This window comes from Bison bison, unplaced genomic scaffold (genome assembly GCF_000754665.1).
Source record: "Bison bison bison isolate TAMUID 2011002044 unplaced genomic scaffold, Bison_UMD1.0 scf7180017864473, whole genome shotgun sequence".
NCBI classification, from domain to species: Eukaryota; Metazoa; Chordata; class Mammalia; order Artiodactyla; family Bovidae; genus Bison; species Bison bison.
Genome location: NW_011495034.1, coordinates 18,177,793 through 18,202,910, shown reverse-complemented (window position 1 = coordinate 18,202,910; position 25,118 = coordinate 18,177,793). Strand labels below are relative to the sequence as shown.

General features: G+C 51.4%; 1 protein-coding gene across 5 annotated transcripts in view; it reads left to right on the top strand.

Annotated features, from left to right (window-relative positions):
• NLRC5 (NLR family, CARD domain containing 5) overlaps window positions 1-25,118 on the top strand; it is a 67,913-nt gene that overhangs the window by 13,377 nt on the left and 29,418 nt on the right. For 4 of the 5 annotated variants that reach the window (XM_010861904.1, XM_010861901.1, XM_010861903.1 and 1 more), the window contains exons 6-23: window positions 3,345-3,425; window positions 4,605-6,279; window positions 7,530-7,613; window positions 7,759-7,842; window positions 9,187-9,270; window positions 9,400-9,489; window positions 10,154-10,213; window positions 11,827-11,892; window positions 12,378-12,461; window positions 14,753-14,836; window positions 15,804-15,893; window positions 17,772-17,840; window positions 18,632-18,700; window positions 19,552-19,635; window positions 20,056-20,139; window positions 21,938-22,027; window positions 23,250-23,294; window positions 24,344-24,430. In XM_010861904.1, the coding sequence (XP_010860206.1) occupies window positions 3,345-3,425; window positions 4,605-6,279; window positions 7,530-7,613; window positions 7,759-7,842; window positions 9,187-9,270; window positions 9,400-9,489; window positions 10,154-10,213; window positions 11,827-11,892; window positions 12,378-12,461; window positions 14,753-14,836; window positions 15,804-15,893; window positions 17,772-17,840; window positions 18,632-18,700; window positions 19,552-19,635; window positions 20,056-20,139; window positions 21,938-22,027; window positions 23,250-23,294; window positions 24,344-24,430 (3,010 nt within the window). The remainder of the gene's footprint in view (window positions 1-3,344; window positions 3,426-4,604; window positions 6,280-7,529; window positions 7,614-7,758; window positions 7,843-9,186; window positions 9,271-9,399; window positions 9,490-10,153; window positions 10,214-11,826; window positions 11,893-12,377; window positions 12,462-14,752; window positions 14,837-15,803; window positions 15,894-17,771; window positions 17,841-18,631; window positions 18,701-19,551; window positions 19,636-20,055; window positions 20,140-21,937; window positions 22,028-23,249; window positions 23,295-24,343; window positions 24,431-25,118) is intronic. The other variant, XM_010861902.1, reaches the window with a different exon arrangement.

Sequence of the window (25,118 nt, the reverse complement as noted above, 5' to 3'; positions counted from 1 at the left end):
CAGTGTCAGACTTTATTTTTGGGGGGGCTCCAAAATCACTGCAGATGGTGACTGCAGCCATGAAATTAAAAGATGCTTACTCCTTGGAAGGAAAGTTATGACCAACCTAGACAGCATATTCAAAAGCAAAGACATTACTTTGCCAACAAAGGTCCATCTAGTCACGGCTATGGTTTTTCCAGTGGTGATGTATGGATGTGAGAGTTGGACAGTGAAGAAAGCTGAGCGCCAAAGAATTGATGCTTTTGAACTGTGGTGCTGGAGAAGACTCTTGACAGCCCTTGGACTGCAAGGAGATCCAACCAGTCCATTCTAAAGGAGATCAGTCCTGGGTGTTCATTGGAAGGACTGATGCTAAAGCTGAAACTCCAATACTTTGGCCACTTCATGCAAAGAGTTGACTCATTGGAAAAGACTCTGATGCTGGGAGGGATTGGGGGCAGGAGGAGAAGGGGACGACAGAGGATGAGATGGTGGGATGGCATCACCGACTCGATGGACAAGAGTTTGGGTGAACTCCAGGAGTTGGTGATGGACAGGGAGGCCTGGCGTGCTGCAATTCATGGGGTCGCAAAGAGTCAGATGTGACTGAACTGAACTGAACTGAAGGGTCCAGCCTCATTCCATAGCCTGTTTGTGGATACCCAGTTTTCCCAGCACTGTTGAAAAGACTGTCCTCTCCCTAACTGAATGCTCTTGGCACCCTTGTCAAAAATCACTCCACTGTATATGTGAGGGTTTACTTCTGGACTCTCTATTCCATTGGTCTTTATGTCTGTCTTTATGCCGATACCACACTGTTTTTGATTACTGTAGCTTTTTAGTAAGTTTTGAAATCAGAAAGTGTGAATCTTCCAGATTTTTTTCTTTGGGGGATTGTTTTGACTATTTGGATTCCCTTGAGATTCCACATGAATTTTAGAATGGACTTTTCTATTTCTGCAAAAAAACAAAAAACAAAAAAAAACAGGCATTTGGATTATAAGGGCATTGAATCTATAGATCACTTTGGATAGTATTGATATTTTCAATGTTAGTAAGTCTTCCAATCCATGAGTATGTGATACCGTTTCATTTATTTATGTCTTCTTTCATTTCTTCCAGCAACATTTTGTAGTTTTCATTGTACAAATCTTTCACTTCCTTGGTTAAGTTAATTCCTAAGTACTGATTCTTTTTGATGCTATTGTAAATGGAATTGTTTTGGTAGTTTTTTTCTCAGATTGTTCATGTATAGAAATGTAGCTGACTTTTGTGTGTTGACTTTTTATTCCTGCTACTTTGCTGGTTTCATTTATTAGTTCTAACAGCTTTTTTTGTGGTGTCTTTAGGGTTCTCTATGTATAAGATCCTATCACTTGCAAACAGAGATTATTTTACTTCTCTTTTTCAATTTGGACGTCTTTTATCTCTTTTTCTCACCTAATTGCTCTGGCTAGAACTGTCAGTTCTATGTTGAATAGACATGGTGAATACCTTTTCCCTGATCTTAGAGGAAAAACTTTTAGTCTTTGACCATTGAGTATAATGTTTCTGTGGTTTTGTAACCTTTATTTCTATAGAAGTACTGACTTTTTACTTACAGGTATACATGGTAGTTGGAGAAGGCAATGGCACCCCACTCCAGTACTCTTGCTGGAAAATCCCATGGATGGAGGAGCCTGGTGGACTGCAGTCCATGGGGTCGCTTAGAGTCAGACACGACTGAGCGGCTTCACTTTCACTTTTCACTTTCATGCATTGGAGAAGGAAATGGCAACCCACTCCAGTGTTCTTGCCTGGAGAATCTGAGGGACGGGGGAGCCTGGTGGGCTGCCGTCTACAGGGTCACACAGAGTTGGACACGACTGAAGTGACTTAGCAGCAGCAGCATACATGGTAGTAACATCTCCAGGCTTTAACAGAAAACATCCTTTTGGACCATAGCCCACCAGACTCCTCTGTCCATGGGATTCTCCAGGCAAGCATACTGGAGTGGGGTGCCATTCACTTCTCCAGGGGATCTTCCCAACCCAGGGTTCGAACTCATGTTCCCTGCATTATAGGCAGATTCTTTACCACTGAGCCACCAGGGAAGCCCCATCCTAGCTCCCCAACAAATCAAAACTGATACCTGGTCCTTCTGTCCCTTATCACTGAGATGGCATAATTGTCACCTGGCTGTAACCAGGTCTGGTTGATATTTAGCTAATGAGTCCCTTATTAGTACAAGGGACTAGTACAAGTCCCTTATTAGTACAATTATTAAAATATTGCAATACAAGGCAATTCCCTGGCAGTCCAGTGGTTAGGACTCTGTGCGGTCACTGCCAAGGGCCCAGGATTAGTCCCTGGTTGGGGAACAAAGATCCTGCAAGCCACGCAGTGTAGCCAAGTATACACATTGGCTACATATATATATGCACACGCTCTTAGACTGATTGCAGCCCCTCTTTGGGACCCCTGGCTTTCCCTGCAAACCAGCAACTAAAAATTTAACATCTGGCAGGGTAAGGGGCCTGCTTCAGGGCCATTCTGATTGATCAATAAAGCCTGGCTTTAGGAGTATCCACCTTTCTTTTATTTTATTTTAGACTTTTTTTTTAATGTGGACCATTTTAAAGTCTTTATTAAGTTTGTTACAACTTCTGCATTTGGTTTTTTGGTCCTGAGTCTTGTGAGATCTTAGCTCCCCTACCAGGGACCCATCCCGCACCCCCTGCATTGGAAGGCGAAGTCTTAACTACTGGATCACCAGGGAAGTCTCCTGCTTTACTTCTTAAAATCCTTTCTTCATCCTCTTTCTCTCTTCCTCCCTTCCTTTCTGTCTCCCCTTCATTCTTGTTCTCCTTCCTTACCCAACCTCTTCAGAAAACTATTAGCTCTTGAAAATCCATGCACCCAGACAAGAACTCAGGAGACTAGTGAGAGCAGTGAGGACGTGTGGAAGAGGGGAACTAAGAGGGATAAAGCACACGGGTGCAGGAGGGAGGGCACAGGCCTGACCAAGCCTGGGGGAAGCTCTGCTTTTCTAACCAGGAGTGCCCTTGACAGAGCTGGGTCCTTTCCAACCCGTTTAGTGCTTAAGGCTGTTGGCTGTGGGCTTGGCTCCCTGCATTCTGGGCTTGGAGGTCCCCAGGCCCAGAGCCTCCAGCCCTCTCACTTGGGCCCAGGGACCCCTCTGCAGACAGAAGCTTATGTGGACACAGCCTTTGCTTGCTGTCAGCCTTCACTCAGTCCTTGAGTGTAGATATATTTGTCTGGCTGCTGCCTGTCTGTGGATTGGAGCTCCCTGAAAGTGCTGGGTACCTCCTCAGCCCAGGCCCCCAAACGTCACCCCTTACTCCTCCTTTCTTTCCTTCCAGGCCTCAAGCGGACTCATCAGAGCTGTGGGTCCTCACCTCGCCCAAAACAGTTCAGGAAGCAGCAACAAGGTGGGTACCAAGGTGAGAAGTGGATTGCCTTGGGGCAGGGACCCAGACCCTGGACTCTGTCCCCTGATCACAGGCTTCCAGCTGGTCAGGGGCTCTTGTCTTCCAGGCTCCCAGGAGGTCCTGGGTGGGCAGAGGAGGGAGGTAGATCTGGCAGGGAGGCCTTGCCAAGTCCCCAGGAGTAGGGCTTCTGCAGAGATGAGGGAGCTCAAAGCATCCTGGAGGTCTCAGCTCCATCACCCAGGCTTTTCTGGGGATGCTTCCAGGTCCTCAGGGTTTAGGGAGCCCCAGGGATGTGACAAGCATGACCTCAGAACTGGGCTGTCAATGACCAGGTTAGAGCTGAGCTGGATGCCAGGATAGAAGCCTCGGGGGTCCCCAGGGAGACATGGAGGCTACTGAGAACCAGTCAGGACAGGCAGAAGCTTCTCTCATTCTCTACCAGTTGTCCCATCAGCTGTGATACCCAGCCCCACCAGGCATAGCCAGAGGATTTGAAGCTGGTCAGAGGGTTTGCATCAATATAAAATAGGACACTATGTCAGGGGTCCCCCCTCTTTGTGGGCATCTCCAGTGTCCCTCAACGTTAGAGCCCTCCCTGAGACCCCAAGCCCTCCCCGAACTACCAAAGATCTCCTAAATGACTCAGCAGTTAAAGTCAACACCTGGCACTGTAGGCGTTGACTGTTGACTGGTTTTGGAAGTTCTGATTGGTCAGAACCGCGGCCCATAGGTGATTGGTGCTCATCCCTGACCTCGCAGAACTGAAACATTGTCGGGGGGAGGTGGTGGCAAAGGCAGGTTACTCCGGTATCATAGTAAAAGTTTGTTCCAATAAGATATTGCAAAGGAAGTGCCCCCCTTTCCTCTCCTCCATCTTTTTGAAAACTTTATGTCACTTGCATTGTTGCAAAACAAACAAGAGCCATGATCCACACGTCCCCATTCATTATTTCTGTGTGTAAATGGCAGCCAAAGCCTGTGCTTCTGTACAGCCAGTTAATTCTGGGAATTTGGGTGGCACAAGACCACATGTGTGCCCTTTCCATCTCTGCCCCCACACCCACACACACATGCAGAGCTGAGGCTGCAGGCTCCCAACCACCTGATGAGGGGGAGTGGGGTTCAGGGGAGGAAGGGGAGCTGGGGGCAGGGAGGCATTCTGCTCTCATGCCATCTCCCTGTCCCCTGCAGAGTTGGCCAAGAGGTACCTGCAGCTACTGAGAACTTCTGCCCAGCAGCGCTATGGCAACAGGACCCCCGGGCCGGGACAGCCATTGGCCTTCCACCAAGCCTACGTCCCTCCAATCTTGAAATGGAGCCGGGCCTCGGCGCCCTTCCACACTCAGGAGGGTGCCACAACAGGGAACCCCAAGGCAGAAGACGGCACTGATGTGAACATTCGGGACCTCTTCAGTACCAAGGCCAGCAAGGGCCCGAGAGTGACGGTGCTTCTGGGGAAGGCGGGCATGGGCAAGACCACGCTGGCTCACCGGCTCTGCCAGAAGTGGGCTGATGGTCAGCTGGACCGCTTCCAGGCTGTGTTCCTTTTCGAATTCCGCCAGCTCAACCTGATCACAGGTTCCTTGACACTGCCGCAGCTCCTTTTCGACATGTACCTAAGGCCTGAGGCCAGCCCGGAGGCCGTCTTCCAGCACCTGAAGGAGAACGCGGAGGGAATCCTGCTGATCTTCGACGGGCTGGACGAGATCCTCCAGCCCTGCTCCGACAAGGAGACCGCGGACCCCGAGGACCCAGCGTCAGCCCTCACCCTCTTCTCCCGCCTCTGCCGTGGGACCCTGCTGCCCGGCTGCTCGGTGATGGCCACCTCCCGTCCAGGGAAGCTGCCCGCCTGCCTGCCCACCGAGGCGGCCACGGTCCACATGTGGGGCTTCGACGGCCCGCGGGTGGAGGAGTATGTGAACCACTTCTTCAGCGACCAGCCGTCCCAGGAGGCGGCCCTGGCGGAGCTGCAGATGGACAGACACCTCTGGAGCATGTGTGCAGTGCCTGCGCTGTGCCGAATCGCCTGCCTCTGCCTCCATCACCTGCTCCCGGGCAGGTCTCGAGGCCAGTCTGCGGCCCTCCTGCCCACCATGACGCAGAACTACGTGCAGATGCTCCTCACCCTCAACCCCCAAGGGGTCCTGCGGGCTGAGCCCCTGCTGGGTCTCGGGGAGGTGGCCCTGAGCGGCCTGGAGTCAGGGAAGGTCATCTTCTCTGCAGGAGACATCCCTGCATCCACCCTAGACTTTGGGGCTGCCCTCGGTCTGCTGACCTCCTTCTGCGTGTGCCTGGGGCCCGGGCACCGGGACACAGGCTACGCCTTCTCCCACCTCAGCCTGCAGGAGTTCTTCGCAGCCCTGCACCTGCTGGCCAGCCCCCAGGTGGACAGAGAGGCCCTCAGCCAACATGTCACCCTCCATTCTCGCTGGGTGCAGCGGACCAAAGCCAGACTGGGCCTGTCGGACCACCTGCCCACCTTTCTGGCTGGCCTGGCATCCCGTGCCTGCCGCTCCTTCCTCAGCCTCCTGGCTGAGCGGGAGGAGGAATGGGTGGCTGCCAAGCAGGAGGTAGTCCTGCAGGCGCTGAAGAAGTTGGCCACCCGTCGGCTCACGGGGCCCAAGGTTGTAGAGCTGTGTCACCGTGTGGGTGAGACGCAGGATCCTGAGTTGGCCAGCTTCATGGCCCGCAGCCTCCCCCAGCAGCTGCCCTTCCACAACTTCCTGCTGACCTACGCCGACCTGGCCTCCCTGGCCAGCATCCTGGGGCACAGGGATGGCCCCATCCACCTGGATTTTGAGGGCTGCCCCCTGGAGCCCCGCTGCCCTGAAACCCTGGCAGGCTGTGGGCAGGTAGAGAATCTCAGGTGAGAGTGAGGACAGGGGAGCTCTGGGGAGGACCTGGGGACATCCCTGGGAGAGAACTGGACTTTGGGGGCAGTGGAGGCCAGCCAGTTTGGCAGACCCCTACTGAGAGAAGCAGAGCAAGAATCTTGACTATCGTAGCAGGGACTTCTCTGGTTGTCCAACAGTTAGGACACCATGCTTTCAATGACAAGGGCACAGGCTCAGTCCCTGGTTGGGGAATTAAGATCCCAGAAGCCACATGGCATGACCTAATTAACTAATTGATTATATAAAGGACAGATGGGCCCCTCCTTACTGCCCTGTAGCTTGTAACACAGTGAGGAAGCTCCATGCCTTGCCAGGAACTCTGGGGTCTAGTTAGATGTCCTGTAGTCATGGTTCCTGGATTCAGTCTTTCCCTCCCTTTCCCTCAGTAATGGGCTGGAACACCAATCCAGGCTGTGCTACTAGAGCCTATTGGGTTTGGACAGGTTCTTTAACTTTGCAACCTGAGTTTCCCTATCCCTCAGATGAATCAGTAATTGTACCTAATGCATAGGGTTGTTGTGAGAATGCATGGAAAACACTTCTTAACACAATTCCCAGCAGGAGTAAAGTCTCAATATGTGTAGTATCTAGAAAAAAAGGTTAGGGTACAGTAACAAAGAACCCCTCTCTTCCCTGGCCAAATACAGTGGGTTAAATAATGTAGTTTTTATTATTATTATTCTTATAGAAGACTCAGAAGTAAAGGGTCCAGGTCAGTGGGATGGCTCAGCTCCCACGATCATGCAAGAACCCAGGTTCCTTCCATGGTTGCTCCATCATCTCCTAGGGTATCTTGATCTGCATGGGCACAGACATATCTGTGCTCTGGCATGGGGGAAAAGTGAAAAGATGGATTAGTCATGCCCAATGTGTTAAAGCTGGTCCTGGAACTAGGCACATCCTTTCCACCCCCATTCCAGTGGTGACAACATAATTGGAGTCGTATGATCAATACTGAGCTGCAGGTGAGGCTGGGAAACACCACCTCTGTCTGGAAAACTATGTCCGCAGTTACAGCTGTAGTGGAGGGTAGGTTTTGGTGGAAAGTCAGCGGTGTTTGCCATATGTGTATTTGTTACTACTGCAGCAATTACAACGACTACTGCTGCTACTACTGTCATTACTGTATTAAATCCCTCCTCTCAGAGGAGGGGTAAGTGATGAGCTCCTCTAAGCCCTGCCCATTCTTGATCTTCTGCCACTTTGCCTTTTCCTGTGGCAGCTTTAAGAGTCGGAAGTGTGGGGACGCCTTTGCAGAAGCCCTCTCCAGGAGCTTGCCAACGATGGGGAGCCTGAAGAAGCTGGGGTGAGTCAGACCTTGGAACCAAGACGGATCCTCAGCTGGGGATGCTTGAAACTCCCCTCCCTTCCCTCAGCCCTACACAGGGAAGATTCCTGGTCTACCCCCTTCCCCATCCCCATTCCACCTGCCATCTTTGCTTCCCCTGTAGGTTAGCAGGAAGTAAGATCACTGCTCAAGGCATCAGCCACCTGGTGCAGGCTTTGCCCTTCTGCCCACAGCTGGAGGAGGTCAGGTGAGTGATCTCCAGGAGGGCTCGCTGGTTGAGGAGAGAATTCACTGCCCAGGGCCCTCCTTGGGCCTGGACTGGGTGCTGTGTATTCCGTTAGGGTCTGGCCAGTACTTCTTCAGTGAGACCCAGAGAGAAGAGGCATCAGCCTGAGAAACAGGTGGGACTGGGTCCAAACTCAAGGCTCCCAGAGAAGTGCTAATATTTTGGGCCATCTTGAAGGAGCTTGAGTTTTGAGGCTCCCTCCCCTCCTTCTGTGACCCTGAGAGAAGGGATGGCAGTGTGTAGGCAGGTGCTGGGTGGGTACACATAAAGGCACGAAGCATACACATACCTTCATATTCATGCACATATGTCTATACACACTTAAACTCACCTGCTCACTTAAGTACGTGCCCCACTTGCATGCAAACATGCAGCAGAATATGCCTGCATACTTAGATCCACATACACATCTAAACACATACGCACGAATATACTCCTGCCTTGTATCTGTGATGTGTGACCTGAGAAGGGTGGGGCCAGGGATCCTCTCCAGCAGTTCCCTGGCAGGACCTCTGCTACCTTATATGACACCTTTATGAGCTTTAGAAGTCACCCCTTTGTCCAGGCAGATGCAGCTAGCATCAGGGTGCACTGCTTGTTGAGAGGAGCATTAGCTGGACCGGGCTCTACTCCGCCCCCTCTGCTGGGTGTCTTTGTTCACGGTCACTCTGGGTGATTGGAGAAAAGATGAAGATCACTCTCAATAATTACAAAAGAAAAGCAAATGTCATCAAGTTCACTATCACCAATCTTTTGTCCTGACCAAGTGGTTCCACACAGAGCCACCCTTACACTCTTCATCTCTTTTGTCCCTTGAGCTCAGAATCCAGGCAGAGCTGGTTGTAGACAGGTGGGAAATGTGAGGTCAGAAAGGACAGTGCTTGGCCTAGGGTTCTGGATGAATCAGAACCAGAGATGAGGCCAGGAGCCACTTCTGCTGTGTCCCAGTCTGCTTATCACCTGGGAGCCTAGAGACCCTGATGAACTCAGGTCTCAGGCAGATCCTGAGTTAGAGCCCTGAGCACAGGGCCCTGGGTCTTTAAACCCCTCATGAGACCTCACTGTCCATCATCTGCATCCCCTGGGCCACCAGGCAGAAACTCCCCCAGGAGGACTGAACAGGGACAGAAGTGAGGCCATCAGAGGGCCTCTCCTCCCACCTAGAACTGCTGGATACCATGAACTTCTTGTGGGCTCCTGTCTTGTGTCTCCTGCCTGATGATGGCCATGCCTGTCACCTGCCAACTGGGGCTTCCAAGTCTCCCAACTCCAGAGCTGAGGGACTGGGCCTTGGTCTCTCTGCAGCTTCCAGGACAATCAGCTCAAGGACAGGGAAGTGCTGAACATCGTGGAGGTACTCTCTTGCCTACCACGGCTCCAGAAACTTGAGTAAGCAGTCTTTCTACTGCCCCTGCCTAAGACACCCTCCCCCCACCCACCCATTCTTTGGAGACAAAGAGAGTCTGGGGTGGCTGGGAAGGGGGATTCATTCCTGGCACCCTTGCCACAATCATGCAGCCTGAGCCGCAACAATGTCTCCGTGTCAACACTACTCTCCTTGACAAAGGTGGCGGTCATGTGCCCTACCATCAGGATGCTGCAGGTCAGGTGAGCAGGAGTGGGGTCCTGGCCTTCAGGGTCTTGAAAAAGGGGGAGGAGAAAGTAGGGGATGGGAAAAGGAGGAGACTACTGGTCTGTAAGACTTATGTGTATATGCGTGAGTCTGTTTTACTCACATTGATATCTCCAGAGGCTAACTCAGGCTGGCACCTCGTACTCAATAAATAGTGAATGAATGGAAAGATAAATGGATGGGTGGATGAATGAGGGAATGAATCAGCAAATCTAGGAACTATGGGCAGAGTGGAAGGAATCCTGAGTCACATGTCGCTCTCCATGGTGCTGAACTAGCATTGCCAGTTTGGGTCACGGGGTAGATCAAATGTCATGCCTCTTAATCCTGAAACACTGACTCCTGCAGAAACTCTCAGCAGTCCTAATTTTTGTTTTTCTAGCAAAAAAAGAAAAAAAAAGAAAAAGTGTTTTCCTGACTTTTTAAACCACTCAGGATTCATCTAGCAATGTCATAGTCACAATTGTACATTTTGAGCACTTTGAGCAATTTGCGCAATTGTCTGATTTTGAGCACTTTCACCGGTTCTGCTGTTTCTCTGTGAATTACAAATCAGCTTTCTCTGGAGGTTTGGGGCAGCCTGGGGTGCACAGGTGGGGGTGATGTACTGGTTTCACAGCTCAGTGTCCAACCTTACAGGGAGACGGACCTCATCTTCCTCCTCTCCCCGCCCACAGAGACAGATCCTGAGCTACAAGGGTAAGAAGCTAGGGATGGAGCTAGTCTGGGCTCATTCTGAGAAGCAATCTGGCCTTAGGCAGCTGTGGGGGAAATTGCAAAAGAACTTAAGAACTGGAATGCAGGCGGGTTTTCTTGCTACTGCTTCCCTGAGAAATGACTTACTTCTCAGAGTTGGCCAAGGTTTTAGCTTCCTCTAGTGTCTCTGGACCACATCCAGCTCCTGTGATGAGAAGGTATCCTCAGAAGTCTCAGAGTGATCAGACCCTTAGGGAGGGCATGAAGACACAGTGAGTTTGGCATTGCTAGGCAGGGAAACACTTCCAACTAAAAAAGAAGGAAGGCAATTATGGTTTCAGCATCTTAGACTTGTTCTGAGAATTGAATAAATTAACACATTTAAAGTGCTTAGAACACTGCTGGCATCCAGTTGCCATGCAAATGCTGGCTGTTTCAGCTCTTTGTGGATTCCAGCTTGGCTATTCCTGGCTGGGCAGAAATAGGGAAGTTACCATCCCATTAAATTTTTTTTTATGTGTTTCTGTCACACCTCCCCCTTGTGAGACTCAAGAGATGAATGAAGTTGTATGTCCTCATAAGACTCTGAGCCTCAATTTGCTCACCTATTCAAGGATCTGGGGGCCTTCCCTGATGGCTCAGATGGTAAAAAAATCTGCCTGCAATGCAGGAGACCCAGGTTCAGTCCCTGGGTTGGGAAGTCCCTGGAGAAGGGAATAGCTACCCACTCCAGTATTCTTGCCTGGAAAAATTCATGGGCAGAGGAGTCTGGTGGGCTATAGTCCAGGGAGTTGTAAAGAGTCAGACACAACTGAGTGATTAACACTTTTACTTTTTTCGTAAGGATTTGGGAGGACCAATATGTTTTTACCCTCTGACTGCATAGAGCTATGATGCCCCTCTGGCCATTTAATTTTATATTAATTAGCATTAAGTAAAATGAACATTTCAGTTCATCAGCACTTTAGCTACTGTTCAAGGGCTCAATGGCCATGAGTGACTCTAGTGGCTCCCATAGTGGATGCCACAAATAGAAAACATTTCCATCGTTGCAGAAAGTTCTTTTGGACAGCACCGCTCTAGAAGTTGGTGAAAACCTGTGATGTCCCAGCTTCCCTGCAGCCCCCAGTCCTTTCTTGGTTTCCCACCATATGCACCTATGTACCATTCCATCCATTCTCCCAGCCTTCTGAACCACAGATGGTACAAGTGAAGACCATCACATCTTAACAATAACAGCTTCTTTTTACTAAGCTTCAGTTTTATGCCTGTGCCAGACACTTGACCATATGTTGTCTCATTCAATCACTTTATGTGTTGGATGTTGTCACCCCAGTTTAAAAAAAGAAAGTGGAGCCTCAGATGGATGAAGTGACTTGCCCAAGGCCACACAGCTAAATATGGCAGAAACAATTTGAATCAAGGCCCCAGTTGACTGCAGACCTCGTTTTCTGCTGCTTTGTTGAATAGCACCTTCAGTACATTCAAGCACCCATCTTTGCTACTCATTGACTGTGGGTCATGCTGTAGGGTTATCATTTCCTAGAAACTAAGGGGAAAGGTTTGGTCCTTCATGCCTGGGTCTCCTGAGCTAATGCTGGATTTGTTCTTGCCAGAGACCCAGACTTACAGGGAAATGCCAACCAGAGCAAAGAGGCTCAGAGAAGAAGCCTGGCACTCAGGTACGGTGGGATCCATTGCCCTGAGGGGAGGGATATGATGTGGGGAGATGGTACCTTGCCAGAGGAGTCATGGCAGGGGCAGGGAAGATAAAGGGAAAAGCAGATGTGTGGCAGGGAAAGGATATGAATAACCCATCCTAGCCTGAACCAGGAGCATCTGTCATAAGAACAACACTAAAATCTGTTATTCAACAGCCCTTTGCTTTGCGCTTGACATTGTAATATTTTATATCCATTACCTCATTTTAATTGTTTTGAAAACCTGCAAAGTACACATTAGCCCCATTTGGTAGAGGAGGCAACTGGGTCTTAGACAGGTTAGGTGCCCTGTCTAAGGTCACTCGGCTACTGAAACACAGGGCCAAGATTAAACCCAGGTCTGCTGGCCTCCTGGCTCCTCCAGCTCCCAGCAGCCACACTCAGAGCTACAGGAGCCATAGTGTAGCTTCTGACCTTGAGCTTCTCTGCTCTGACCCCCACTTCAGGCTCCAGAAGTGTCAGCTTGGGGTCCATGATGTGGAGGTGCTCATAGCCCAGCTGCGGGAAGGCCCTCAACTGGATGAAGTGGAGTGAGTATCATGGGGAGCACTGGGACAGGAGGCGGGAGGGAGGACAGGGCAGCGTAGGCAAGGCCTTTTGGGTGGATGGTGTGGGGAAGGGCACACTCTTCATTAAGAATTTGGGGGAATCAGATCATCAGAACATATTATTTACCATTATTTAGCACCTGTCACGTACCAGGCACTTTTACATACATCCTCTCATTTAATCCTTGTATCTCTATGATGTAAGTACTGCTACTGTGGGCATTTTATAGTGGAGGAAATTTAGCCACAGAAAAGTAAATTTGCTCACAGTCACAAAGCTAGGAAGACTCCAGGCCAGGGTTCAGGCTCAGTCTGACTCCTGTCCTTATCCTCACAGAGGTTTGCAAAGCAGAAAGCTCATGGCACTTAGGTCTTACCTTCTAAACCACAACCCTCAGGGTCCCTCACCCTGTCTTCCTCCCAGAGTAGCATGAGATGACCTCTTTGGGACTGGAGAAAGTTCTCAGGATGTCCAACTCCTGGGTGATGCCTTTGAGAGTGTGGTTTGGGGATCACTGGAGGTCCTGTTATGTCACCAGGAAGGGACCCCTGCCAGGATCATCCCAGAAAGTCAAATGGGCTTGAAGTTGGGTTGGGGCAAGATGAATGGGCAGATGAAGGCAGCCTTGATGACCAAAGTTTCAGCCTTGATGTTGTCCCATTGCAAGAACCAAGACAGGATTAAAAGCTGGTTTTTACCAAACTCACATACTTCCACCCAGCTCCCACCAGCTTCCACCAGCCACCATCAGGCCTGTCCCTCCCGTGTTCTCACCCGCAGGTGGGGCTCATCACCCACCTGGTTACACAGATCAGACAACCGCATAGCCCCCTTATCCTCCTCCTATAGCCAGTCTATCCTGAGTTGTCCTTCCCCCTGTATAGTTCCCTTGGGACATTCTCTTGAGATTTTCCTGGTGGTCTAGTGGTTAAGACTCCACACTTCCACTGGAGGGGGAATGAGTTTGATCCCTGGTAGGGGAGCTAAAACCGCACATGATCTGGGACTAAGATCCCACATGTGGCATGACACGACCATTCTCTTTTCTCCATCCTCTTCATCCACCTCCCTAGTCTAAACCACTCTCACCTTCCACTTGGACGCGTCCTCACTAGGTTTCCCTGCTTCCATCCTGGCCACCTCCACCTGGCAGTGAACTGCCTTTTATTGCTGCCTGCCCCTTCCCCTTGCTCAGGATAAAGTCCAAATCCTTAAATACTGTCTGATCCAGAACCAGCCCGCAACCCCACAAGCCCCATCTGACCCCACTTTCCCACTCAATCTTATTTATCTATTTCTTTGTTTAATTTGTTTATTTACTTTTTTGTGGCTGTGCTGGGTCTTCCTTGCTGCACTTTTCTAGGATTTTCTAGTTGCAGCTTTTTTTTCAACTAGGCTTTTCTCTAGTTGCAGCAGGTGGGAGACTACTCTCTAGTTGCAGTGCACGGGCTTCTCATAGCAGTGGCTTTTCTTGTTGCAGAGCACAGGCTCTAGGCACACAGGCTTCAATAATTTCAGTTCCCAGGCTCTAGAGCACAGACTCAATAGTTGTGGTGCCCGGGCTTAGCTGCTCCGCAGCTTGTGGGATCTTCCTGGACCAGGGATCAAATCCATGTCTCCTGCATTGGCAGGCGGATCGCTTACCACTGAGCCACCAGGGAAGCCCCCACTCAATCTTTAACCTAGACATACTGGCTCTTGTTCAGGTCCTTGAATGTGCTATGCCACAGGGTCTTTGTGCTCTCCCTGCTACCAGGAACCCCCTCCCTCATCTCTCTCCCACCCCTTACCTGTTGAACTCCTAGTTTTTCTAGCAAGTAGCTCAAACATCAGGGAAGTCTTCTCTTTTCCCCAGATTAGATCAGATCCCCCTATAAGCATGGAGCTCATCATAAGAAGTAATTATGTAGGTTGTAGCATAAGGAAACAGTCAAGGGTGGGGCCTTAAAGTCAGGCTGCCTGAGTTCAAATCCCAGGTCCAGCTTTGATCGAATATTTCAACCACTCGGGAAGTCAGTTTACTCATCAGTACAGTGAGGATAATAATAGTGCCTACTGCACAGGGTTGTTATGAGGATTCAACATCCAACATCATGAAAGCACCTAGGACAGTTTCAGGCATATAGCACACAATCTTTCACTGTTCTTTATAACTGAGTCTCATTTATTGGGGTGATGCTTTGACTAAAGTCATTGAGGGACTGTGTGAATGCTGAGGGTGGAGGGGGCACCCCACCCTAGCTGCACAGGACATCAGACCCCTCTGTCTCAGCCTCTCAGGGAACCAGCTCAAAGATAAAGGCTGTCAACTGATGGCAGAGGCTGCTCCCCAACTGCACATCACGAAGAAGCTGGAGTGAGTTGCCTGCCCCACTGTCGGGTACCAGGGAGGGTCTAGCAGAGCCCCAGCTGGTCCCTGCCACCCCTGATCCCCGTGCCCACAGTCGCCAGAAATGATGCTGCTCCATGACCTCCCATGCTTTCTCCCAACTCCAGTGTGGCTGGAGTGGTTCAGCCACGTCTTGCTCTTGCCTCTGGCATGCGCCACCTAGGTCCCGTTATGAAAACCGCTTGTACACGTAGAGCATGTTCAGTGTACATCAGTAGCTTGTGTTCCAGTTTGCCCTGACAGCCACCCCGTGGTGGGTGGGGTGCAGTGTTTTACTGGCGCAGCTTTAGGGTATTGGGTGGATGGGTGCTGGTGTGTTGGGTTGGGATATTGGAGTGGAAAGTAGTATGTTAGGGTGGGGGTATGGTTTGGGGGTGAAAGGATGGCTTGTGGTGTTGGTGGGATGAAAAGAAAGGGTAGTGGGCTATTGGGTGTGCTGTGGTGATGCATGGGGTGGGGTAGGGTGCTGTTTGCGGGGGATGTTTTGGGTTCTTAGCATCAAGTGTGAGTTATGTGTGGGGGAGGGTGTTGAGGTTAACAGTGATTTGGATTCTTGGCCTTGGATTTAGACCCTGGCTCTGTCACTCAGTAGCTCTGTGATCCTGGGAAAGTAACATAGTGTTTCTTGGCCTCAGTTTCCCTCACTGGTAAAAATGGGATTAAAATAGTGGTTATTTTTCAGATTGGAAAACAGAATCAGAGAGGCAAAAACAGTAAGTCAGCGCTTATTGCTCCAGCTGGAGAACTTTATTCTCTGTGTGGGTCACATGCCTCTTGGCTCATCCACCTGGGCCAGAAGCCTTTGAGACCCCTTGGTTAGGGACCCAGGACATTCCAAGAGTGACAGCTGCTGAGCCAGGAAGAGGAGCTGGAGCTGTCTGGGGCCGGGACTCCAACCACCTGCTGATGGCTGCCTCCCTCCTCCTGTCCACAGCCTCAGCGACAATGAGCTTTCTGTGGCCGGGGTGCTGGGAGTACTGAGTGTGGTGAACACGTGCCAAACCCTGACAGAGCTACATATCAGGTAGGAACTCCCAGCGGACCACCGTCACCCACTGCCACCCACAGCGTGGAGCTCCCAGGCTCTCCCATCATCCCTCTCCAAGTTTTCGGCGTTCTTTCTGGCCGTGGGCCTTTGGGTCCTATAGAAGAAGCTGCTGCTGCCTGCCCAGACCCCTTTACAGCTGGGCACCCATTCCCAGCTACTAAAGGTGTTGGCCGCTCACAGTTTATACCTCTTCTGGAGAACTGACCCAGGCGGATAAGATCCAGTGATGCCTGGGAGCGTACACTTCCACCCTGTCCCCCCAACCGGGAATAGCCAATGATGGAGACAGAGGTGTAACTTACCAGCCCCTTTGCCTCAGGGGAGGCAAACATTTAGTGCTCTTCATGCACCCCAAGGGATCTGGCTGAGGATCTGCCCTGTTATGCTTCCCTCTGTCCCTTATTGATTTCTCCTGAGATCAGACCCTCAGGACATCATGTACACGGTGACCAAGGGACTCTGCTTCTAAGGGGGCTTGACCTTAGATGGGGCCCAACCTTATTTCTGTAAGTCTCTGTGTTCAATCTGGGCAGCTGAGGACAGATGTTAATAAATGTCAACATGGTCCCCACCCACAGGGACTCTCAACTTAGTTTGGAGGCCCTGCTTTAAACATTCCTCAGAGGAGGAAAGGGAGACCAAGTTCACCCAAGAGGTGGAATTAGGGGACCTTGGTTCACTGTATATAATAATTGAGTAAAGGCCCCTATGGTGTTGCAAATGTCACTGTATTCACTTCTAGGAATTTATAATGAAGAGGTCACCGTGATGGTGCAAACACTTAGTCCTGCAGGGGTGTTCATCTCTGTCTTGGTTGTAATAGGAAAAACTGAAAATAACTTAAATCTTTAACAATAGGATATTAGTGCTGTTAGTTAAATAGACTAAGTTGCCTCCAGAGAGAACTCGAGGGAACCATGATACAGCTGCAGCTTTAGTGCAGAGGGAAGACTGTGGCCTATTAAGTAAACATAAAAATTTTAATTCATTGTTTATATAATAAAGTTTTTCAATCACACTGAAAGGGAGAATAGTATAATGAACTCCCCAGCCCCCACCAATAACTGTTAATATCATGTAACCCTTGCTTCATCTGTCCTTTGAAATATTAATTTTTAAGAGAGAACCTGTAAATATATACATTGTTTAAGAAAGAAAAAGAAAGACTGTTAACTGCATTAAGAAGAGAAAAGACTTGAAGGGCCCACTCCACATGTTATTAATACCATCAGTGGTAATTGATATGTGGACGAGATTGTGGGTGAATTTTCTTTATTTTCTTTTTACTTTACTCATTTTCTAAGTTCTCTAGAGGGAAGAAGAATGACTTTTGTAATTGGAAATATATTGGGTTGGCCCAAAAGTTCATGCATGTTTTTCCATTACATGGAAAAACCCTAATGAATTTTTGGGACAACGTGGTGTCTATAACATTCAGTTGGGAAGGCGAGGTTAGGGCTGCACTGACTGTCAGTCACAGCCTTCTGTGGACTGCCAGTGCCCGTCCGGGCCCGGCAGTGGCCTCCCTACGTGGGGCCGAGCACCCGCCGCCTCCAGGCACAGAGGAGCAGGAAGGAGGAAGAGAGGTTTCAGCCTGAGGCACAGAGAAAGCAGAGCTGAAGTTTGATTTCAGAGAAAGAAAAGACTTACCAGGAAATGAGGGCCCATACCTTTATGAAATTTCTGCAGTAGAAAGACTCCAGGCCCCCAGAAAGCTCAGAGGATGTTGGGGCAAATTAGAGGAAGTGCTGCAGCTAGAGGCAGGGGGGTGACCCCTTAGAGGCCCAGCTGAAAAAATGACTTCAGGGAACCCCGTAAACCACCTGCCTCCTCCCTCCTCTCTTCTCTCTGCAGCCTGCTGCACAAAACTGTGGTCTTCACGTTTGCCCCAGAGCTGGAGGAGCAGGAGGGGATCCAGAAGAGGTAGGGCCCTGATGTCATCCCGGCCCAGCCCTCAGCCTGGACCATCCCCTCCTTGAGCTCCACAGCTAGACTGTGCAAGTCAGCCGTGGTGGGTGGGGACGACAGATTCACAAAGGTGCAGGAAGTCAGCAGGCTCGGCTGGGATGCTACCCAAAAGGGGAGGCTCAGAGGACGAACCACCTCCCCCCTTTCCCAAAGTGGTCCCTGAAGAGAGCCCTAGGGTGCCAGATGCAGCCTGGTACAGGGTGGAGTAGCCAGAGAGCTCCTCCTGGGAGACTAAGGCCCTGCAGCCTAAACCCAGAGGACCCCTGGTCTGCAGCTCTGATTTTGGTCAGAACGTCAGGCTCCCTTTGGTGTGAGGACCGTTTAGAGGGTGTTTGCCTCCTCCAGGGTTCCTTCCTGGGTTTGCCCAGCCCAGCACACAGGCAGAGACTCAGCTCAGTGCTCGACTACAGTCTTCTTCTGTAGGATCTGAGCTTTTGAAGGCTTGCTTGCCACTGAGGCTGACATCTTTGAAGGCACAGACGATGATGAGATCAAAGATACTAAGAGCCAAGGTTAACTGAGAGGCAGCAAACTAAGGCAATTCACTTATATTCTCCCAGTGCCAGGCTGAGTGATTTGTCCCAGGCTACCCAGCCAGGAAGTCAAGAGGACCTGTTGAAACCAAGATCTCTGACTGTCCGCAGGCCTCACACAGGGACTGAATGGTGGGGAGTAGCACTAAGGCTGGAGTTTGAGACAGTGGGTAAGGCATTTGCTGAGGCTGGCCTTGGTGTGTGTCCCTCCAGGGCTACGTTTCCTGACAGCCTTATGTTCCAGATGTCCTCTGAGCCATCTCTGCGCTCCCCGAGGATCAGGTACCACTGTGATGGCCTGCAGGCTCCTCCGTGGCTCCAGCCTCCTCCCTTCCTGGGTGCAGAGTCTGTCCCTGGGCCCCAGCCCCAGGTGCTCTCAGAGGACCTGACCTGCTGTCACAGTCTGGTTTTCCTGCCTGTCGCCTCCCTTGCCCAGCCCACCCTACATGGGGCTCACAGGGCAGCCCCTCAGTCACTTCCCTGCCCAAGGTCCCCACCCCTGTTAGCCCTCCAGACCTCCAGTAGCTGAGGAGTTACGGGAACTCTGGATACAGAGAATGGGTAGCACATAGCCCCTTCTTTCCTGATCCAGGGGCCTAGGCCTAAGGGCTCAGCTCAGCCCCACAGGGCTCCCATCACAACTCTTCCAGCCTTCTCTCTGTGTCTGTGTCCATCCAAATTTCCCTCTCTGTCCGTCTGTCCTCCTCTGGCCGTCAGTCTGTCTCTCAATCTCTCTCTCTCTCCTCTCCTTCTCTTATCTCTGTGTCTTCCCTGGTGGCTCAGTGGTAAAGAATCCACCTGCCAATACAGGAGACCTAGGTTCAATCCCTGGGTTGGGAGGATCACCTGGAGGAGGTCATGGCAACCCACTCCAGTATTCTTGCCTGGAGAAGCCTGGAGGGCTACAGTCCATGGGGTCGCCGAGAGTCAGACATGAAGCGGCTAAGCACGCCTGCTGACTCTGACTCTTATGGCCCGTGTGACATCCTTGTGTGCCATGTGTCGGTCCCTCTTGGTCTGTCTGGGTGCCAGACACACCCTTCCACCAGCCCCTCCACCTGTGTGTCTGGGGGTGGCGGGCCTGTCTGCTGAGCGGTGCGGGCGTTGCAGGGCTGTGGTTCTGCCCTTCTCAGGCTGACGCACTGTGCCCTGCAAGCCCAGCGCCTGGAGCTGCTCTGCAAAGCGCTGGGAGGAAGTTGCCGCCTCAGTCACCTTGAGTAAGTGGTTGTGGCTGGCGGGTGGGTGGGTGGGGCCATCAGTTGGTAGGTCTTAGTGTGGTGCGTTTTTTTGTTTCTTAAGATTTAGATCATGTGTTCGTTCCCCGCTGCATCCCCTTAGAGAACCTGGTCAAAGTCGTGACTCATCCCCCTAAAACATAGCCCACCCCCCAACATTTGACACTTTGAAGCCCAACTCTGATCCCTTGGGGGTCACAAACCTGAAGATGAGAACCCCCGGGGTTGGGGGGACCCCACCTGACCCAGTGCTGGGTGCTGAGATCCAGCCTGGCAGCCCAGGACCGTATCCCAGTTGTGGGAGACGCTGAGTAGCTGAGTACCAGGGGTGGAGACTTGAAATTTTGCCATCTCCACCCCTGCCACCCTGCACTGACTTGTCCTCCCCATCACCCCTCCCAGCTTATCAGGCAATGCTCTGGGGGATGAAGGTGTGGCCCTGCTGGCTCGGCTGCTCCCAGGACTGGGTTCTCTGCAGTCCTTGAAGTGAGTAGCCCTCTGGGCAAAGCCTCTGAGATGGGATCTCATCAGGATGAGCGTGGCAGGGGGGGCGGGCAGAGGGGATGGTGATGAAGGGGTGGGGGGATAGTCTGTGTCCCATCTCATTCCCATCTGGGGTTATCATAAAGATCAAATCAGACAGGTGGTCCTATTCAGGACAGGGTAGCTACTGCTGTGATTCTCACTAAAAGAGAAACTGGATTCTATGACTCTGCAACCCAGCTTCTGAGTTGAGGTTTCACTTCTCAAACTTGGCTCCTTGTCTCTGTGCATGCTCTCAGGAAGGCCCAGGCAGGAAGGTCTGGGGAGTTTTTCCTGATTAACGTAACAGCTGGCAGCCATTCTGGCCCTGGGGAAGGGGCTGTTTGATGGGGCCCTGGCCGGGTTGGCAGGGACGGTTTGAACTAAAGAAGACATCCAAAGCAGTGTGACTGGAGACTTGAGAGCCCTGAGCACCTGCCAAGAGAGGGGAGAAGTTCACTACGGGAGGGGGGCCCTGGAAGGAGGCCGGGAACCCCCAGACTTTGCCTGCAGCCAACCAGAGTTTCTAGGCCCTTAAAGGTCCAAGTGTTCCAGGCTCACACGCCCCCCGCTCCTCCTCCTCCCTGGCTCTTCAAGGAGAGCCTTCCTGGCCACAGGAACCTGGTTATAGGTCCTAGGTTCCCAGTGTCCCTGGACAAATTACATCACCTCTCTGAGCTCCTGGTTCTAGTCAGTTCACACGGAAACACAGAAGCGGGTAGCTGTGGCTTGGACTATAACCCGTGCTGTGGCTTGAGAGCACTGCCCACTCCACCCGCCTTTCTCTGGGAGGCTGGGACAAGCAGAGGTTGCTTCTGTTCCTGTTCATAGCCTCCAGAGGGTGGGGAGGAAAGCCTCACTGATGGAGGCAAATGTTATGCAGATATGAAGTGAAGTGAAAATTGCTCAGTCGTGTCTTGTTATGACCCCATGGACTATACAGTTCATGGATTTTTCTAGGCCAGAATACTGGAGTGGTTAGCCTTTCCTTCTCCAGGAGATCTTCCCAACCCAGGGATCAAACCCAGGTCTCCCTCATTGCAGGAGGATTCTTTACCAGCTGAGCCACAGGGGAAGCCCAGGAATAATGGAGTGGGTAGCCTATCCCTTCTCCTGGGATCTTTTCCCTCCTGAAAAGATCCTGACCCAGGAATCAAAACGGGGTCTCCTGCATTGCAGGCGGATTCTTTACCAGCTGAGCTATCAAGGAGCCTTCCAGAATATCCTCCTGTGACCTTGTCAATACTGGGAATGGCTGCTGGTATGGCTTCCAGCCTGTGAGGGTCTGCACCACCTGCCAGTCTCCCAGGGCCTGAGGAGTGCTACGTTAAGTGGCAAATATTAAACCACTAGGATGGCTTGACAGGCCATGAAAGAGGAAAAGCTCTGTTCTGCTTTTTCACCAAGGGGCCTCACATCTTCACTTAGCACTGGGCACTGCCCCTCCTGGATCAAATGGGGAAACCGAGGCACAAGTCACCCCAGATTCATTATAGATAGAGGGAACCACTGAGTTCTAATCTCAGCTCTGTCACCAACTTGTCTCTTAATCTTGGGCCAGACCTTGCTGCTCTCTGGGCCTCAGTTTCCCCATCTGTACAATAAGAAGTTAGCAGAGACACTCTGAGTAACTCTGGGGTTCAGAGTGTTCCATTGTCTGGTACAGAGAGGGACAGCCCTCCCCAACCTTGTGCTCTAACCACAAAGAGGGTGTTATTGAGTCCTGAGTGACCTCGTCCACAACATCCCTCTGATTCTCCAGCCTCAGTGAGAACCATTTGTCCCTGGAGGGTGTGTGCAGTTTGACCCAGTGCTTCTCTACTCTGCGGTGGCTTCTACATTTGGAATTCAGGTGAGAGTGCCCCTGGGACCCTGTCCTGTCCCTCGTCTGTCCCACTCATGACGCAGCATCCTCAGGGCTCTGGTGTGATACCAGGCCCAGGGAACAACTGGTGTGTGTCTGTGGAATGATTGAATAGATGAATGATGAAATATAGCTCCAGGAATGCTCAAATTTCTCGAAATGCACCATGGGACACAATCTGTATACTGTCCCATACTTACTCTCTGGATTGCCCTGGGAGACTTCTAAGGAAACTGAGCGCTCTCCGGTAGCCATTGAATTTTCAGGGACCCGCCCCAGTGGTGGGGTCTCTGGAGCTGATGAGAGTGTAGAAGGGAAGGCACCATTAAAAAGAATGAAATTATGCCACTGACAGCAACATGGATGGATCTAGAGACTGTCACACTGAGTGAAGTAAATCAGACAAAGAGGGAGAAATATTGTATGACATCCCTTATGTGTGGAATCTAAAGAGAAATGATACAAATGAACTTACCAAGCAGAAACAGACTCACAGAGAACAAACTTATGGTTGCCAGTGGGAAGGATAGGGGAAAGGGATAGTTAGGGAGTTTGGGATGGACTGATACACTCTTCTATATTTAAAATGTATAACCAGCAAGGCCCTACTGATAGCACAGGGAACTCTGCTCAGTGTTGTGCGGCAGCCTGGATGGGGGGGATGTTTGGAGGAAAATGGATATATGTATACGTATGCCTGAGTCCCTTCCTTGTTCACCTGAAGCTACCACAACATTGTTAATTGGCTATGGCCCAATACAAAACTTAAAGTTTAAAAAAAAAAGAAGAAAAAGGGAAGGCACCCAGCCAAGCAGCCCCGGGCCAGGCAAAGCAGATCTTCCCTGGTTTCAGGTAAAATCTGCCCGTTCCTCCCCTCCCCCTTCCCAGAGTTGGTGGAGCAGTAGCAGAAAGACCAGGTTCAAAAGTCCAGGCTCACTGCTCACTGGCTGGGTTGCTTTGAGCAGATCACTAGGTCTCTCTATACCTCAGTTTCCTCGTCTGTGACGTGGACAATTTTATCGTGAGCAGCGCTCACTGACGTGAGCAGCACATCAGTGGCGTGCTTTGTATGTAGTATGTTTATTGTCCCGTTTGCTGAGAAAACAGGCCACCATTAATTAACCCAGCATGTCTGGTCTCTTGCCTTGCCGCTGCCCGGGTAGGGAGCCCTTGGCCCTTTCTTACGCTACTGCTTTCTCTCTGTCTACAGCTCTGCAAGCCAACACGTCATCCTGAGAGGCGACAAAAGAGGCAGGTAAGGAGGGGAAGCTCTGAGGTGTGGACAGGGTATGGTCCCCTCTCTCTCTGGTCCCCACTTCCTATAGGTGCCCCCACCCCCAGACCCATACTGACCGCTGTTAGCTATAGAGTAACCCACCCATATCTGACAGGCTGGAATGGATCACTTCTGTAACCCTCTTCCCCATATTAACGTGCAGTAATGAGCTGCCTTAAATCTTTTCTCAGAAGGCCTGCATGTGGGAGGGAGGGCGGAGCCGACGGGTGATGCTACCGCAAGACAGGTGCCAGCAGATAGCGGCTGTGTGGGAGGGTGGCGGGGAGCAACCCTGTCTCTGCCTCCGGAGACCTTTGTAGAACGGTGGGCTGCCTGCTGTCCATGGGGTCACACAGAGTCGGACACGACTGAAGTGACTTAGCAGCAGCAGCGGCAGCAGACTCCTCCCTTCCTGTGAATCACTGCCCTTCCACACGCTGAGTATCACATTTGAGAAACCAAGAACCGTTGGTGCTCTGAAAAAGTTTCCATGCCTTTGCGGTAAACAAGTTCCTCCTGTGCCAGGGCTCTGGGCTGCCCCCTAGTGGAGGCAGGCCACCTGGTCTCACCTTGGCCGGTACAAGAGCGCCTCAAGTGGGGCCAGCTGGGCAGAGTGCATTTCCAGACAGTGCCTTAGAGAAAAGCCTTACGGTAGTAAGTGGGCTGCCTGAAGCCAGGGTGGTCTTGCTTGCAGAGCTAGGGTCTCCATTTCTAGGGACTCTCTGGGTTCTTGAAACCAGAAGGATCAAGGCACAGAGAGGGGAAGTCATGTGAATGCTGCCCACAGTGATGGTCAGAAAGAGGAGGGCTCTTGTCCTCGCACCCCTCAACCTGGTCAGGTGCTGCCCACGTGGACAGGTATAAGCTGTGGGCATCCTCGCTCTGACTTCCCTTCCCTGGGCCTCGGTTGCCCCATCTGTCCAGGGAGGGGCTTGACTGTGACAAGGGCTCCTACCAGCCCTAATGAGTCGAGTCTTCCGATATGGATGCTTGGAATTTTCCTCTCAAGATGGTTTCCCCGCTTGCAGGGATCTGTTGGCTGCTGGATCTTTGCCAGAGTTCCGAGCTGGAGCCCGGTTGGGATTTGGTCAGCGCCACGTCCCCAGGAGCTTCTGGTACCGTCTTACCGCCTCTTGTTTGGGGGTAACCACAATGGGGTGAAGGGTGAGGGAGTGGAGAGTCTGGGAGGGCTGCTGATGGGGCTGCGGGATCCAGCATTCCCCTTGTGGAGGAGTCTATGTTATTTTCTCGGAAGACTTCCCAGCCCTACCATGAGGGGCTGTGAGACCCTGGCTGGGCCCCTTCTGTCTCTGGGGTTGATTTCCTCACCTAAGAAGAGAGACACCGTAGCTCATAGCTGGTGCCTGAACAGGGTTATCAGGGAGCAGGGAGGGGCAGGAAGCAGGCAGGGTATAAACACCTCGTGGGGAGGGGGCGGTGGCGGGGAGTGAAGGTTTGGCTCCCAGGGAGCATTTCTGGGTGGCTAAAACTTATATGGGGAGAGTGGAGGTGAGTGGAGACATGGGAAAGGCGTTTCACTTTTACCCTAAGGATACTGGGGAGCCACAAAGGGTTTTCAGCACAGGAGAGGGTGGTCAGATTTATACTGTTACAGATAAGATGCCAGCAGGGTGGAGGCTGGCAGGGAGGCAAGAGGGGGAACCCAGGGGATGTTAAAGTAATGCTGGTAAGTGAAAGTGGTAGCCTGGATGTAGGCAGGAGTCCCAGGAGGACTTGGGACTGGATCAGAGCTGCTGAGCACTCAGGGGGCCTTGATTGTGACTGTCAGAGTAGGGGGCCTGG